Source organism: Schistocerca serialis, chromosome 4 (genome assembly GCF_023864345.2).
Source record: "Schistocerca serialis cubense isolate TAMUIC-IGC-003099 chromosome 4, iqSchSeri2.2, whole genome shotgun sequence".
Taxonomy (NCBI): Eukaryota; Metazoa; Arthropoda; class Insecta; order Orthoptera; family Acrididae; genus Schistocerca; species Schistocerca serialis.
This window is the reverse complement of record NC_064641.1, coordinates 413,207,328-413,222,808: the sequence shown is the minus strand read 5'-3', so window position 1 is coordinate 413,222,808 and position 15,481 is coordinate 413,207,328. Positions and strand designations below refer to the sequence as shown.

The following is a 15,481-nucleotide window of genomic DNA, read 5'->3' as shown; positions in this document are numbered from 1 at the left end:
TGTGACATTCAAGACACAACTTTCTGAAGAATTTGAAGTCAAACATGCACTGCTGCAAGGCAAATGCACCTCCAGACCTGTTAAAAATTTGCATACCTTAGGCCATTACGAATCATGTTACTCAATCAATGGAATTCAAAGTTGGACATTCATGCCTTTTGTCTTATTCCTTCAGGTCAACATGTAACAATTGCAACTGCTACCAATGACATAACCTGTATAATGCAGATACTGGCTAAAATGTATAGAAACTGTAATACAGACATGCTTTGAGAAGACAGTAAATAAGAATGATGTTTTGGGAAAACAGTAGATAAAAATGGGAGCTGAAAGATAAACTGTGACTGTGGACAAGAATAATGTAAGCAGAAAATAAGGTGACAAAATTTACAATGAAGAAGAACATTACACTAATTAATTAGAGTAAATAAAATATATAACATAAAATGAATATCTCACCTGTATATAAATGTAATATTTTTTGAACTCTGATTTCCCTCTCAAAGATGAACTCCATAAACATTTATCTCAGGGGAAGCTATAAAGGAACTCAGGTTCCATCTTAAAGGACAGTTGACCAAGCACAAGGTATGTATGTACCTAGTAAAACAGTTTGTGATGGGACAGACGACGGATCGAATAGATTCTCCATAAAATATTGCCAAAGAAATGACAATTACTGCATAAGAAGTGTAAAGTGAACCTTAAGGGCCATAAACAGAGCTGTACTGAATACAATTAATTCAGCTGTCAGATTATAATCCGAAGACCTTTCAAAACTCAAAAGAAATTCTTATCATGTGTAAAGGCTGCTAGTCATACCAAAGTTAGTGCTTAGATGCTCGTGGATGACAGAAAAACTACATACAGATGGCTGGCACACAGACCTTCATTGTTAATCCACTAGGTGGATTCGATCTCCTATTTCCAGAAGCACCATGTACAAGTAAATATGTGCTGCTACCCGAGTGGGTTTACAAAATTCTGTCGACAGTGATACATAATACTGAAAACGAAACTTTTTTGTTGCCACCGGAAGCCATTACATATGCAACCTCCAGCTGGGAGACCATTTTAGCCATTTAATACATCTATATCTACAAACATGTTCCACAAGCCACTGTATTGTGCACGGTGGAGGGTACCTTGTATCAATCCTAGTAATTTCCTTTCCTGTTCCAGTGACAAATGAAGTCAGGGAAAAATAATTCAATATGCCTCCCTGCGAGCCCTGATTATCTTATCTTCATGGTCCTTACACCCAATGGACGTTGGTGGCAATAGAATTGCTCTGCAGTCAGTTTCAAAGGTTGGGTCTCTAAGTTTTCTACCCCCTGTTCTGCACTCATAGGTAGCACACCATGCCTAGTACATGTCCACCGTGGCACTTGGGGGCCACAGCACCAAGTTACAATACCTGAAGATGGGCTTACAAGAGCCCAAAACTGGCCATTGATAATAAAAGTACTTTACAACTGAAGCGGTATTTTCAGCTTCTGATACAATGCTAAGTTGCGGATGTTCCTCCAACAGGATTACTTGCATGTTGATTGAACTACTGGTAACGTATCTAGCACCCCACCTCTGAACTGCTTTGATGTCTTCCCGTTAACCTGACCTGGTGAGCATCCCAAACACTTTAACAGCATTCAAGAATGCCTCATACTAGCATTCTATCTGCATCTACATCTACATCCATACTCCGCAAGCCACCTGACGGTGTGTGGCGGAGGGTACTTTGAGTACCTCTATCGGTTCTCCCTTCTATTCCAGTCTCGTATTGTTCGTGGAAAGAAAGATTGTCGGTATGCCTCTGTGTGGGCTCTAATCTCTCTGATTTTATCCTCATGGTCCCTTTGCGAGATATACGTCGGAGGGAGCAATACACTGCTTGACTCCTCGGTGAAGGTACCCTTGTCACAGGGATCATATCCCTGTGGAAGATCCAGGTGCAAGACCTGCCCAATCTGCCCAACCAGCATTTCCCAGTCTCCTCCATGATGAGACATACTTTCTTAAAATTCTTCCAAAAAATCTAAGTCAACCATTCACCTTGCCTTCTACTGCCCTTATGTGCCCATTCCATTTCGTTTGTTGCATTACACCTAGATATTTAATCTACACGACTATGTAAAGGAGCACTCTACCAATGCTATATTCGAACATTACAGGATTGTTTTTCCTACTCATCAGCATTAACTTACCTTTTCGTACATTTAGAGCAAGCTCCAATACAAAAAGCTGTGCAATGACTGCAGAGGAGCTGGTGTATGACATGGCTGCTTTCACAGATGGCCTGGGATCTGATGGAGCACGATAAGCCTGTGACAGGATGGGAAGTGCTGGTTGGGTAGACTGGGCAGGTCTTGCACATGGATCTTCCACAGGGATATGATCCCTGTGACAAGGGCATGGGATTGAGTGTGGCACAGGGATGTACTAGGATATTGTGACAGTTGGGCAGGCAACAGAACACCACTTTAGGAGGGACGGAAAGGGTCTTTGGTAGGATGTCCCTCATTTCGGGGCATGATGATAAGTAATCAAAGCCCTGACGAAGGATATGGTCCAGTTGCTACAGTCCAAGGCAGTGTTGAGTGATGAGTGATGAAGGGAGCACTCATTTGTAGCTGGCTCTTGTGGGCATGGGAGGATTGAGGGTACTTGGGGAAATGGAACGGGAAGGCTATTTGTGGAGTTTGTCTGGGGGAGAGTAATGTCTGTGGCGGCCTTTGTGAGACCTGCAGCATGCAGGGCATGGGAGTTCTTGTCAATGCAGATGCACTGTCCCCAGGTGGCCAGGCTATACAGCAATTACTTTTTGGTGAGGAAGGGGTGGCAGCTGTTGATTTGCGGGTACTGTTTGTGGTTGGTGATTTGACACTGCGTCTGGTAGCCTTGTCATGTTGCCACCTAGTCCCTGCACTCTCCGCCAGGCAGTGCTCCTTTCTCCCCCCACTTCCCCTCATATCTTACTATCCCTCCTCCTTTTCTGTCACTTCCAATTGCTGTTATAGTTCAACATGGCAGTTGCACTCCCAGAGGAGCTGCTGGAGACAGAAGTCGTGTGGGTGACACGTGCTTGCTTGTCTGAAAGCATGTGGTTTTTGTTTTATGAAGAAGGCTGTGGCTGATAGCTAAATATGTAACCCTTTTCATTGTGTCTGTCTGCAACTCAATGTTCATCTTTATGATGAGTAACAACCTCTCCTTTTCATAACACTATAGAATGAAATGTGATGCGTATTCCAACCACTTGCCAAAATTTTATCACGTCTGAGCAGCACAAGATATGAGCTGAGCCTCTGCAAGTTGAGTATGCATTGGAACCCTCGCAAAAATGATGGATGTACTTCAGCTAGAAGGTCAGAAAACTAAAGAACTCTGCCCTGAACATCAGTAACATAAATGTTTGAGACAAGCTGGTTAGACAATGTTTGTAGAACCCAGCTTGGCAAAATCTGGCAGACAATGTAATCAAGTTAGGGGATACCATCTACCCGATTATAGAACGGCAGAGATCACAATTAAAATTCAGTATTCAACAACATTAACAGGGGAATTTTGGAGATTCTGAACAGAGTGTCAGCAAGCCCACTGCAGCGCTGTGATGTGAGCCTAGAAGAGTGTGTCTCGTCCCCGACTGCAACTGTAGAAGGAATGCAAAATGCCTCCACATATGCGTTCCCGCCCACTGTTATCAACTGACTTGATTTTCACATAACAACTCTGTCAATTGTGTAAATGTGACCTGGTCGAATATCACTGCAGGTCCATACACACACACTTGATCAGCAGGTATTTACATTATTAGAATTGCAGTACTCTGTGACAGTTACCTTGGCCACCAGAACTTACTTGACTCCGTAGGTCCCTTTTTTTTTTTTTTTTTTTAGAAATGGTTTCAGGATTCGGCTGTTTGATAGGGGATGTCAAATTAAACACCTTTCAGCCATGAATTTTCAATCTTATTTTATTTGGTAACCAGTTTCAGTGTTTTACTACATCATCTTCAAGCCCCTGACCAACGTGCAAAAAGAATCTACCTCAAAACAGAGCCAGCAATTGATATAGTAGATATCTGCTTGCTACAGTGAACACTTCACTGTAGCAAGCGGATATCTACTAATACCAGTATTGCTGGCCCCTGTTTTTTATCACAACCGAGGTAGATTCTACCTGCATGTCAGTCAGAGGCCTGAAGATTGCATAGTACACCGCTGAAACTGGCTGCCAAATAAAATAAGGTTGAAAATTCATGGCTGAAAGGTGTTTAATTTGGCATCCCAAAACATACTTGCATTGTTCATATTTCACGTTGTTACCAGCCTTGGTAGGGCATATAATGGGGGCATGAACAATGTCTGATGTTGAATGATCACTGGACATAGAGGTGCCACATACTCATGTGGGACAGCATTATTAGCACCTGATGCAGTTTGAAAGTGGCCTCATTGTTGATCTCCATTTGGTCAGCTGGTTGAATTGTGCAATATTCGTATGTGTGAAGCATTCAGATGTGATAGTGGCTCAATTTTGGACTGCTTGAGAACATTAGGCTGGGCACATTCAGTATCATGTTTCTGGTCAAACACCTCAAGTAAGCACTGCAGTATTGTGCACAAAGCAAATTGTCAGTCCTTAATATCTTTGCCTGCCAGCAGATATGTTATGAACCCCTGCAACATTCTGTGTTATCCCACATCATTGCTTGAGACTTGCAGCAGTCACACCAGGGAATTACTGCCCCATGCATAGGCTGCTGTTAACACCACAACATGAATGGATGCATCTGGAGAAGTGCTATGACCAGGAAGCATCATATTGTGCTTTCCTAAAACTGAAAATTACATTAGGATATTTTGTGGGAGGGGAAAAAAGTGGAAAAAAAGAAAGAAGGACGGCATCATTTACAAGACATTGTGGACAACAATGAGCTCATTAAGCAAGTCAACTAAAATAAACGTTCTCGGACAGCTGGGCGTATAGAAAAGTAAAGACTAAACAAAACCACATTAAACAAGAATGAGTGTGTACTGATGAAAAATTTGTACTTACCAATAACATTTCCAAGTCTTTTTCCTTACTGTCATGTGAGATACCATGTTGTGGTGCTGAGAAAAACTTTTTGACCTTTCTACATATCTGAACTTTCCATTTTCTTTACTGTTTCTCTCATTTTTTTATTTATATGGATTTATTTACAGTGTACTATCTTTACATATCACAGAGAGAGACTGCATAAAAACTCTGAACCACAAATAATGATGTATGTATCAAAAATTCAAGATCTTGCTTTAACTTTATTGTATTCTCTTTGTTTACATTTGAATGATTCCTGCCACCACTGAAGACAATTTTGTCAAAATACTGCACCTACATTCTCCTGTTAGTATTTTACCCAGCAAAGTTCTTCTACAGGATTTATAAAGAAAAGAATTATATAAAGCACATTCTCATACGCAAGCTGACATTTATAGAAAACCTCAACAACTGAAAACTTTCATTTTTTCTGTACACAGAGTAGGTAGTTTTGACTCCCACCTGCAGCTCCTTCAAACAACGGAAATTGAGAGCCAAAGACCCTACTCATACCACCCTATTTACTTGATTATAAGACTAATTTTTTTTCCAAATTAGTCAATCGAAATCTACGGTGTCATCTTATATTCGGATATAAAACTATTGCTGCTGAAGTTTGACATTTTTACATTGTTTAATAGATTGACATACAGGTCATCTTAACTTACACATCTAACTTGAGCTATGAGATCACATGCAGATTTATTCTGAAGAATTTGGAAGGGTAGAAAGGCTAAACAAAACTCATGTTCAAACAGGTTCGAGATTTCCTGATACGTCAAAGTGCTCAATGCAGCACTGACTTTGCTTGTTCAATCACACGACATTTGACTTGCACAGCACTAACGCAAGGGATGCACAATAAACTATGGGCTACCCATCACGACAATCTAATGCTCTGCTTAAAATCTGAGAATTTTGTGAAACTCAAGACGACATAGAATTTAACATTACCATCTTACAAACACTTGTGTTATTTGAACGGTTTTGCAATAAAAGTTCTCATACATGTATGTATTTTGTGTACAAACATTTATGGCACACTATAAATAAAGTTAACATCAAATGGCGAATAAGGTGTCCTTCAAAAAATGTTACCTGATTCAGAACACAAGTCCATATTTTATTTGATTATGAGATATTGTAATGATTTACCATGTGGGTTGCAAATAAGAAATTGGGTTGCTGTTCATGTATTAAAATACCAGTTAAAATGTTACCACCTTTTAATCAGCTTTTGAACAAAATGGTGACACTTAAGAACTTCGAGAATATACACTGCCTGACAAAAAACATTTAATCCACAATTAAATGTTTAAAAAATGAAATAAATCATGTAATTGTTATCACTATAATAAATTACAGCACCAAGACTCGTCGTGGAGTCAGTACTAACAGAAGTCACTACATCGCGGGACAAGGGAAAATTTGAGAATTTCACTGAATCATGATTGGAATCTTTTATTTATGTATTAGTTGGTGTTGTTACTTATGACCTGCAATCTAGTTGCTCAAGCACAGCATTGTTGAAGGGCTGGAGAGGGAACAGTGATACTGGTATGACTCAGAACTAGGACGTGTGGGAAGAGAAGTAGTGAGGGCACAGCAAATTATGTCATGCTGCCAACCATGGAGAAACTGCAGCTTGCTTGAATCCATCTGAATTGACTTTAAAATTGAATGAATACACAACAACGGCATACATTTCCACAGGAGACTGCAAAAGTCTAGAGAGAGGCCAGTGGCGTACTTATGTGTTTCCTGCAACAATGTTATTCAGGTTCACCTTGAGATATGACAGGAACAAAACACTGTGAGCCAGCTGCTGGTTCTGTGCAGCCAGTGAGAGAGTGGCAGGCAGATGCTATGTTTGGAGCAAGGAATGTTGTAACATTCTCGCATCAGTATAGAAGCAAATTCCAATATGTATTCAGCAAAAAATAGTTGCGTTCTAAGGTTCCACTGTAACCAGGTACTGCAACAATCCGCAAGAAACAATGAAATACTTGTGACAACAAAGATATAAATTTCATAACTGTGCTGTTAGGATGGTGATTACAAATAGCAATAGCACAGATGCCAGTATTAGTAAGCGTAAAATGTAGTGAAGATAAAAATTTATGTATACCATTTCTTTTTACTTAATTTATTCTTGTATTGCAAAATGTAGACAACCAATAAGTGGATTACGTTTAAAACAGGTGTACCTGGTTATGCTAACTTTTTTCACAGATACTCAACGACAATAAAACAGTCTGCAATTCTGGTATGTCAGAATATGTTGAAAATAATTTTTTCTCAAAAGAGCCTCATTAACAAAAAGAGAAGAAAAAGGAGGAGAAGAAGAGAGAAAGAAGAAAGAAAGAAAGTGGGTGTTTCATCTTTTTCACTGTCGTCTCGAGCAAATACAGTATACTGAATTTGCGAATTCCTAGAAGCACAAAATATTCCTGTCTTAGTCTTCATGTTTATTAAAATGAAAAACTTTCATTTTATTATATCTTGATCCTTACACATAGGAAGCCAAAGAAAGAAAAGAAGGCCAATTCATAGCATTAACTCTTTCCAGGGTGACAATATTGTACCTACCACTGTTTTAATTGTGTCTACATTGGACAAGTGTAAAAAATTTGATTGGTAAAGAAGTGCAAATAATTTATTTCAATACAAATATATGTTAGATTTATATTTTATTATTTCACACTGCAATGCATTTTGAACTTCCTTTGGTCATCTTCTGGACTCATGGAATACGTAAGTTATTTCAAAAATACAAGTTACTCTGAAATCAAACTAAAAACAAATACTGGGCAACAATGACCTAAAGCACGTAGCAATGTTCTGTTGGTAAGGTGGCAGTAGTGGTAGAAGAGGGAGCAGAGGAAGTACAGCCAAGAATGTGATAGCCATAGAAAGTTTGTTGTTGGACCACCAAAGAACCTATGTTCTGCAAATTGTATAGAACGAGAGATGGCACACTGAGCTGTCCACAATAATAAAATTCCAGTGGACTTTATTGTCATTTCTGCCCCTCCTCCTGTTTCCATTGCCAGCAACTATGTAGGTAACATTCTACATACTTTAGATTACGAAGTTTTATTGTTTGATTGAGGAAATTGCATTTCTAGTAAGTAATTGAGTGCACATAATGCTCTTTGTGCATTATGTTTTGCTGTTGCGGTCTTCAGTCCAAAGACTGGCTTTATGCAGCTCACCACACTACTCTGTCCTGTGCAAGACTATTCATCTCTGAGTAACTACTGCAGCGTACATCCTTCTGAATCTGCTTACTGTGTTCATCTCTTGGCCTCCCTCTACGACTTCCACCCCCCCCCACACTTCCCTCCGGTACTAAACTGGTGATCCCTTGATGGCACAGAACGTGTCCTACCAATTGATCCCTTCTTCTAGTAAAGTCTTGCCACAAATTCCTCTTCTCCCCAATTCTATTCAGTACCTCCTCCTTAGTTATGTGATCTGCCCATCTAATCCTCAGCATTCTTCTGTAGCACCACATTTCGAAAGCTTCTATTCTCTTCTTGTCTAAACTGTTTATTGTCCATGTTTCATATTCATACATTGTTACACTCCATACAAATACTTTCAGAAAAAGACTTCCTGATACTTAAATCTATACTCAGTGTTAACAAATTTCTCTTCTTCAGGAACACTTTCCTTGCTATCACCCGTCTACATTTTATATCCTCTCTATTTTGGCCCTCCGTAAGTTAATTTGCTACCCAAATAGCAAAACACATCTACTACTTTTAAGATTCTGATTTCCTAATCTAATTCCCCTCAGCATCGCCTGATTTAATTTGACTAAATTTCATTATCCTCGTTTTGCTTTTGTTGATGTTCATTTCATAGCTTTCTTTCAAGACACTGTTCATTCTGTTCAACTGTTCTTCCAAGTCCTTTGCTGTCTCCGACAGAATTACAATGTCAATGGCAAACATCGAGGTTTTTATTTCTTCTCCCTGGTTTTAATTCCTACCCCAAATTTTTCTTTGGTTTGCTTTACTGTTTGTTCAATGTGCAGAATGAATAACACCGGGGATAGGCTAAAACCCTGTCTCACTCCCATCTCAACCATTGCTCCCCTTCGTGCCCCTCCACTCTTATAACTGCCGTCTGGTTTCTGTACAAATTATAAATAGCCTATCATTCCCTGTATTTTACCAGTGCCCTCTTCAGAATCTGAAAGAGTATTGCACTCAACAATGTCAAAAGCTTTCTCTAAGTCTACAGTCCGCCCCCGGTAGCTGAGTGGTCAGCGCGACAGAGTGTCAATCCTAAGGGCCCATGTTCGATTACCGGCTGGGTCGGAGATTTTCTCTGCTCAGGGACTGGGTGTTGTGTTGTCCTAATCATCATCATTTCATCCCCATCGACGCGCAAGTTGCCGAAGTGGCGTCAAATCGAAAGACTTGCCCCAGGTGAGCGGTCTATCTGACGGGAGGCCCTCGTCACACGACATTTCATTTCATTCCTAAGTCTACAAATGCTATGAACATATGTTTGCCTTTCCTTAAACTGGCTTCTAACGTAAGTCTTATGTCTGTATTGCATTGAGTGTTCCTACATTTCTACGGAAGCCAAACTGACCTTCCCCGAGGTCTGCTTTTACCAGTTTCTCCATTCGTCTGTAAGGAATCTGCGTTTGTATTTTGCAACCGCGACTTATTAAACAGATAGTTCGGTAATTTTCACACCTATCAGCACCTGCTTACTTTGGAAATTGAATTATTATTCTTCTTGAAGTCTGAGGGTATTTCGCCTGTCCGTACATTTTGCCCACCAGATGGAAGAGTTTGGTCATGGCTGGCTCTCCCAAGGCTGTCAGTAGTTCTAACGGAATGTCATGTACTCCCGGAGCATTGTTTCCACTTAGGTCTTTCAGTGCTCTGTCCAATTCTTCACGCATTATCATATCTCCTGTCTCATCTTCCTTTACGTCCTCTTCCATTTCCATAATATTGCCCTCAAGTACATCTCCCTTGTATAGACACTCTATATAGTCCTTCAATCTTTCAGCTTTCCCTTCTTTGCTTAGGACTGGTTTACCATCTGAGCTCTTGATACTCATGCAAGTGGTTCTCTTTTCTCCAAAGGTCTCTTTAATCTTTCTATAAACGGCCTCTATCTTACCCCTTGTGATATATGCTTCTACAGCCCTTTAAATTTGCCTTTAGCCATTTTGCACCTCTTATTGATTTCCTTTTTGAGACGTTTGTATTCCTTTTCACATGCTTCTTTTACTGCATTTTTATATTTTCTCTTTTCATCAATTAAATTTAGTATCTCTTCTGTTACCCAAGGATTTCTACTAGCCCTTGTCTTTTTACCTACTTGATCTTTTGTTGCTTTCACTATTTCATCTATCACAGCTACTCATTCTTCTTCTACTGTATTTCTTTACCCTGTTCTTGTCAATCATTCCCTAATGCTCTCTCAAACTCTCTACAACCTCTGGTTCTTTCAGTTTATCCAGGTCCCATCTCCTTAATTCATACCTTCTGCAATATAACAACAAATAATATTAACAAACTAGTCATTTAGTTAAATTCTGTAGGAAAAACCAAATATGTGAAATTAAAACAAAGTACATTTACATTCACAAAAACTGAGAATTTATTTAGTAAGAAGTACTTAACACGCAATTAATCTTTCAAAATCAAAAAATGTCACAAGAAAGAAGATGAAGACTGAGAAAAAGGTCAGCACTACAGTATTGGATGTAAAATGACACTGGGAGCTGAGCAGGTGGAAGAGGGTGAAAGGAAAAACGAAAATGTGCAAGGAGCAGAATCTAAGGGTAATTCAGATTGTTGCACTTCGGTGGAAAGAGTGAGGAATCTAATCAAATTTTACTATAAATACAGACAAAATAGGATAAAGTGTAGAATAGGAAAGAGTTTTCATATAGTCAAAAAACTGACAATCTATACCATTTAACTATATTATCACTCATTTCTGTTAGTTGACCTATCTTTCATAATCACTGCTGTTTTTCATTTTTGGTCATACTTTTTACAGCTTTAATTCACAGTGCTAACTTCTTCCATTTAACAATGTATTCTAGATACCTTCCATTATTCTTCATTTGGTATTTACAGAGACAGACTTACACCATTTTCAATCTTTTTTATGCACTTATGTGCTAGTTGCGTCACTAGTCACAGAAGAAGGAATTATTATTTTCAAAAACCTCAATATAATCATTTTTCAGAAGAAATTTCCACCATTTGACTATCCCTGTTCACTGATTTTAGACAATCAAGGTTTTGTCGATGACATGTCCCAAACAGGTCACACATATTTCAAGACTGCTCTTGAAAATGGCTACAAAACTGAAATCGTGACTGTGTAAAATAAATGAACAGGTAACACCCAAAAGGCAGAACTTTCTTTTAGTAAGTTCTATATGATTTGTGGTCTCCCATGAACGAAAGAGCAGTATTTCATGTAACTTCTTGCAAGTATTCATTTCAATTGGGCAATGGTACATACATTCAATAAAGCAGTGATGTACCTCCTGTTTAATATAGATAACTTCCATTTTAGCATCATTTTCTAATTTTAAATTATAGGAACAAAAAATAAACTTAAGTGTTTCTTCGCAAATAAGGAGACTTACTTACAGAAAATATATTTTTATTTGACAATAATGTTGTACTTACAGCATTTTAAACAAATAAGACATCTCGTACAAAATTAAAATTGTTTTGATTCAAATGGCTTAATGCCTGCATAAAGAGGTATACACACAAAAGAAAAAATAAATGTATATACACAAGTTTAATAGAATGCATAAACGGCATATTTTCTCTAACATTTCAGTGCTCTGAGAAACTTCTGTGCTGCTAAACTCACTGCAGTGTTCTATTTCATCAGAAATGTATCAGTACTACAGTGCATCGATCTCCACGCAGTCAGGCCACTTTTGGTTTCAAATTTTGACAACAATAAGTAAGGAAACATCTGCTGCAAGCTTTCTACATCTAGAGTCTGGATCATTTTTTCCCATGTCATTCAACCAAAGACAAGCTGTAGTTAAGGCAGTCTCAAGTTCATCTATACCTTCAATGCTGCCAACACAGACTACTGAAGCACCAACACATCTCACAACAGCAACACGCACACGTGACTGAGGATGTTTGTGAAGACTGGACGCCAGTGCTAGAAGCTCCACACTTATACGAGGAGCAATTGGACAATTTGTAGTGCACAATGTAATTGATGCCAGACAATGCAATATATGTTCTAACATAATGCTGTCACTATTTGAGGATGACAGAATATTTGCTGCTTGGATGTTATGAACTAGTGGAAAAAAGAATGACCCTGCTACAGCTGAAAATTCATTTTTCTGCTCAATAGGGTTACGTCTTCCTGATGCAAATATTCTAGTTTTTCCAGTTTGTTCTAATGCTTGTTTCACTAAGAGATTCACATTATCATTACCTAGCCTTCTTTTTAACTCTGAAAGAGTTGTTGCTGATCCTGTCAACACTTTGAGAATAAAAGTAAGCCTATCAAATGAATACCGACCCTGTTGCATGCCAAACTGATGACCGAGATACTCCGCCAAAGGAGCTGGGTGAGCCACTACAGCAGCTACAGAGGCTGTGTATCTCAACTGATCAAAATCAGTCATAGAATACTTGTCATCCATATTGATTAAAATTTCAAGAAGATCTACTCCCAATGAAATGTCATCTCCAGGCAACTGCTTTTTTATGAGACTGTCTGCAACTTTCAGAGCTTCTGTATAACTCTCAATATCATCACCTTCTCTCAAAATATCTAACAGATCTCTCAAGTACTTGGGACGCTTTTTCTCTGACTGCTTAAAATCATCAGACATTTCATATGGAATCAGATCATCATCACTATCCAATACACTTTCTTCGCTGTCACAAGCTGCATTATCAATTATTTCTTTTTTAAAACTGCTGTCCTGCTGAGGAAAGCCCTGCTTTTCCTTTGACACTATTTCTTCAGCAAAAAGTTCAGCTTTTCCTGTCACTTTTTCCATTTCACATTCTACTGCAAGCTGACTTAACATACGATCACCCACACATTTACCAGGAAATGATTTGCATGTACATTCAGTGTTCACATTTGGTGTGTCTGTTTCACACTTATTTTTCATTGCAATAACTTTATTTTCTTCTTCCCAAAATTCTACACTCATCACAACATGCTGTAATTCATTAAGAATGTCGCCAGCAGACTTCCCCAAGCCAGAGTAATCAAACTGTAATTCGTGCTTTCTATCATCATTTCGTCCTTTTGCAAGGGTTTTAACAACAGTTTCAGCAATGAACATGCCAAGCACTCTAATAACTTCATCCGAAGACTCTAAACGAACAGGAATACAGTGAATCATTTTCATTTCTATACCTGTTGCCTGCAGATCAATGGAGTCTAGATTCAGTATACACGCTAATAATACCTTGGTCATTGCTACTTGAGATTCAAGTGGCATCTGTAGTACATAAGCATGATCACCCCATGCATTTAGAACATCAATGGTTACAGTTTTAAGTAGAGATACATCTGACAGTTTTAAATATCCTGCAAGATTGATAGCCATTCTTTCACAATTTACATTAAAATATCCAGTTACCATTGGTGCTTTACATGCCAAAACGTATCTCCAATCGGCAGAAATGCAAACGACATGAGTCAGAATTCTGTGTACTGTTGCTGGTGACTGGCACTGTGTAAGTAACATTACTCCCCACAACTCACATGCCTGTCTACTTAAATGACTCATTAGTTGTCCTGAAACCAAAGAGAAAGTAGTATCCTCACACCAGCTTTCTAAAATTGTAAGTAAAGAAAGCAGTGCAGGTGACTTTCTTTGATTATTGAAATGTAGAAAAATTTTGGACAGTAAATCTGATAATCCTTCTATCCTGAAGGAAAGGCATCTATTTGCAACAGCATCCACTAGAAAATGCAGTGTATGAGCTACATGTACTACCAAAATCATGCAATAATTATCTGGATAAAAGCATTCCAATGTGTTGTCCTGTAGCTTATTAGCAACTCTACTTGTTAATGATACCAACAGCTGAAGTGTTTCATCCCACATAAATATGTCTTCTTTATCCAAAAGAGGATCTCTTCCATTTCTTATACCTACAGAAGTTGTATCCACTTTACAATAATCCAGTATTGCACTTCTCAGAGATGTACATTTAAGCAATTTCTCCAACAAAAAAACTATGTATTCACATTTCCTACTGGGTCCCTTCACATCCTGTAATTTACTGACAAGTACTGAAAGTGCACTATGGAACATTGACAGCGGTGCACCATCAATGCAAAATATTTTTGAACATGTATCACTAATGTTCTTGGCAGCACAACAATCTGATAGTACTAAATCTAAAAGTTTCTGCAACAGTGATTTATACCACACATTTCTGAATATGTAAAAGGACTGAGTTTCTGTATCAATGTCACAAAATTTCTGAGGCGTGTACTGTCCAGGGAAATGTTTCAGCAGTTCTTCAAGGTTATTTTTCAATGTCATCGATTCTTTTTCATTTCTGATTGGCAATGAATTCAGTCCAAGTAGTACACGTTCAACCACTTCCATGAATGACAATGTTCCTGTCCTGTGTCGTTGCTTCATAGATGCCACTGCTTGATTTTTGACGTAATCTATCTGTTCCACTTCTTGTTCTGCAGATACTTGATGCTCAACACATGCAGGCATAGCTGGAATGTCAAAGTTCATTTGCTGTTCTACACAATACAATATACTTATTACTTCTTTATCACTACTTCAAGCAAAAATGATGCAGATGTTTCTCAGAAACAATGACACATTATGAAAATTTTTCACTTTACAAAACAATAATAACAAAACACTTGAAAAAAGAGAGAGAGAGAGGAGGAGGAGGAGGAGGAGGAGGAGGAGGAGAAGAAGAAGAAGTCCCTTATTGAATCACAACAACTCACTGTGTTATGTGCTAAAGAACACAGACTAAGATATTTGTGTGTGTGTGTGTGTGTGTGTGTGTGTGTGTGTGTGTGTGTGTGTGTGTGTGTGCGCGCGCGCTTTTGATCTTTGCTGTGGATTACAACATAGTTCCTAAGATATGAAACATAAAATGTACTTCCATCTCCATCAAATATGAAGAAACTAATATCTGTTTCACCTCTTATCTTCACCACACTTGGTTACCCCTCTTCCTAATGTATCACTCACCACCCCTGCTTCTCCCCTCAAGGAAGCAACTAAGTTGTGAAAGCTGCAACAGTTTCTTGTTACGTCCTGTGGATCTATTAACAGTACCAAGGATTTCACATCAAAGCTAAGTACTGTCCAGCAATTCTGTCTCTCACTTTTATACAATGGAAAATCCAGGCTGGAAGG

General features: G+C 38.7%; 1 protein-coding gene across 2 annotated transcripts in view; it reads right to left on the bottom strand.

Moving 5' to 3' along the window:
• Positions 1–15,481, bottom strand: part of LOC126474967 (clathrin interactor 1) — a 199,796-nt gene that overhangs the window by 65,396 nt on the left and 118,919 nt on the right. Inside the window, exon 11 of one of the 2 annotated variants that reach the window (XM_050102492.1) lies at positions 11,723–14,820. The exons of the other annotated variant lie outside the window; for it this stretch is intronic. Coding sequence (XP_049958449.1) covers positions 12,035–14,820 — 2,786 coding nt within the window. The 3' untranslated portion in view covers positions 11,723–12,034. Of the gene's footprint in view, positions 1–11,722; positions 14,821–15,481 lie in introns of those variants that run through there. 2 annotated transcript variants of the gene reach the window in all.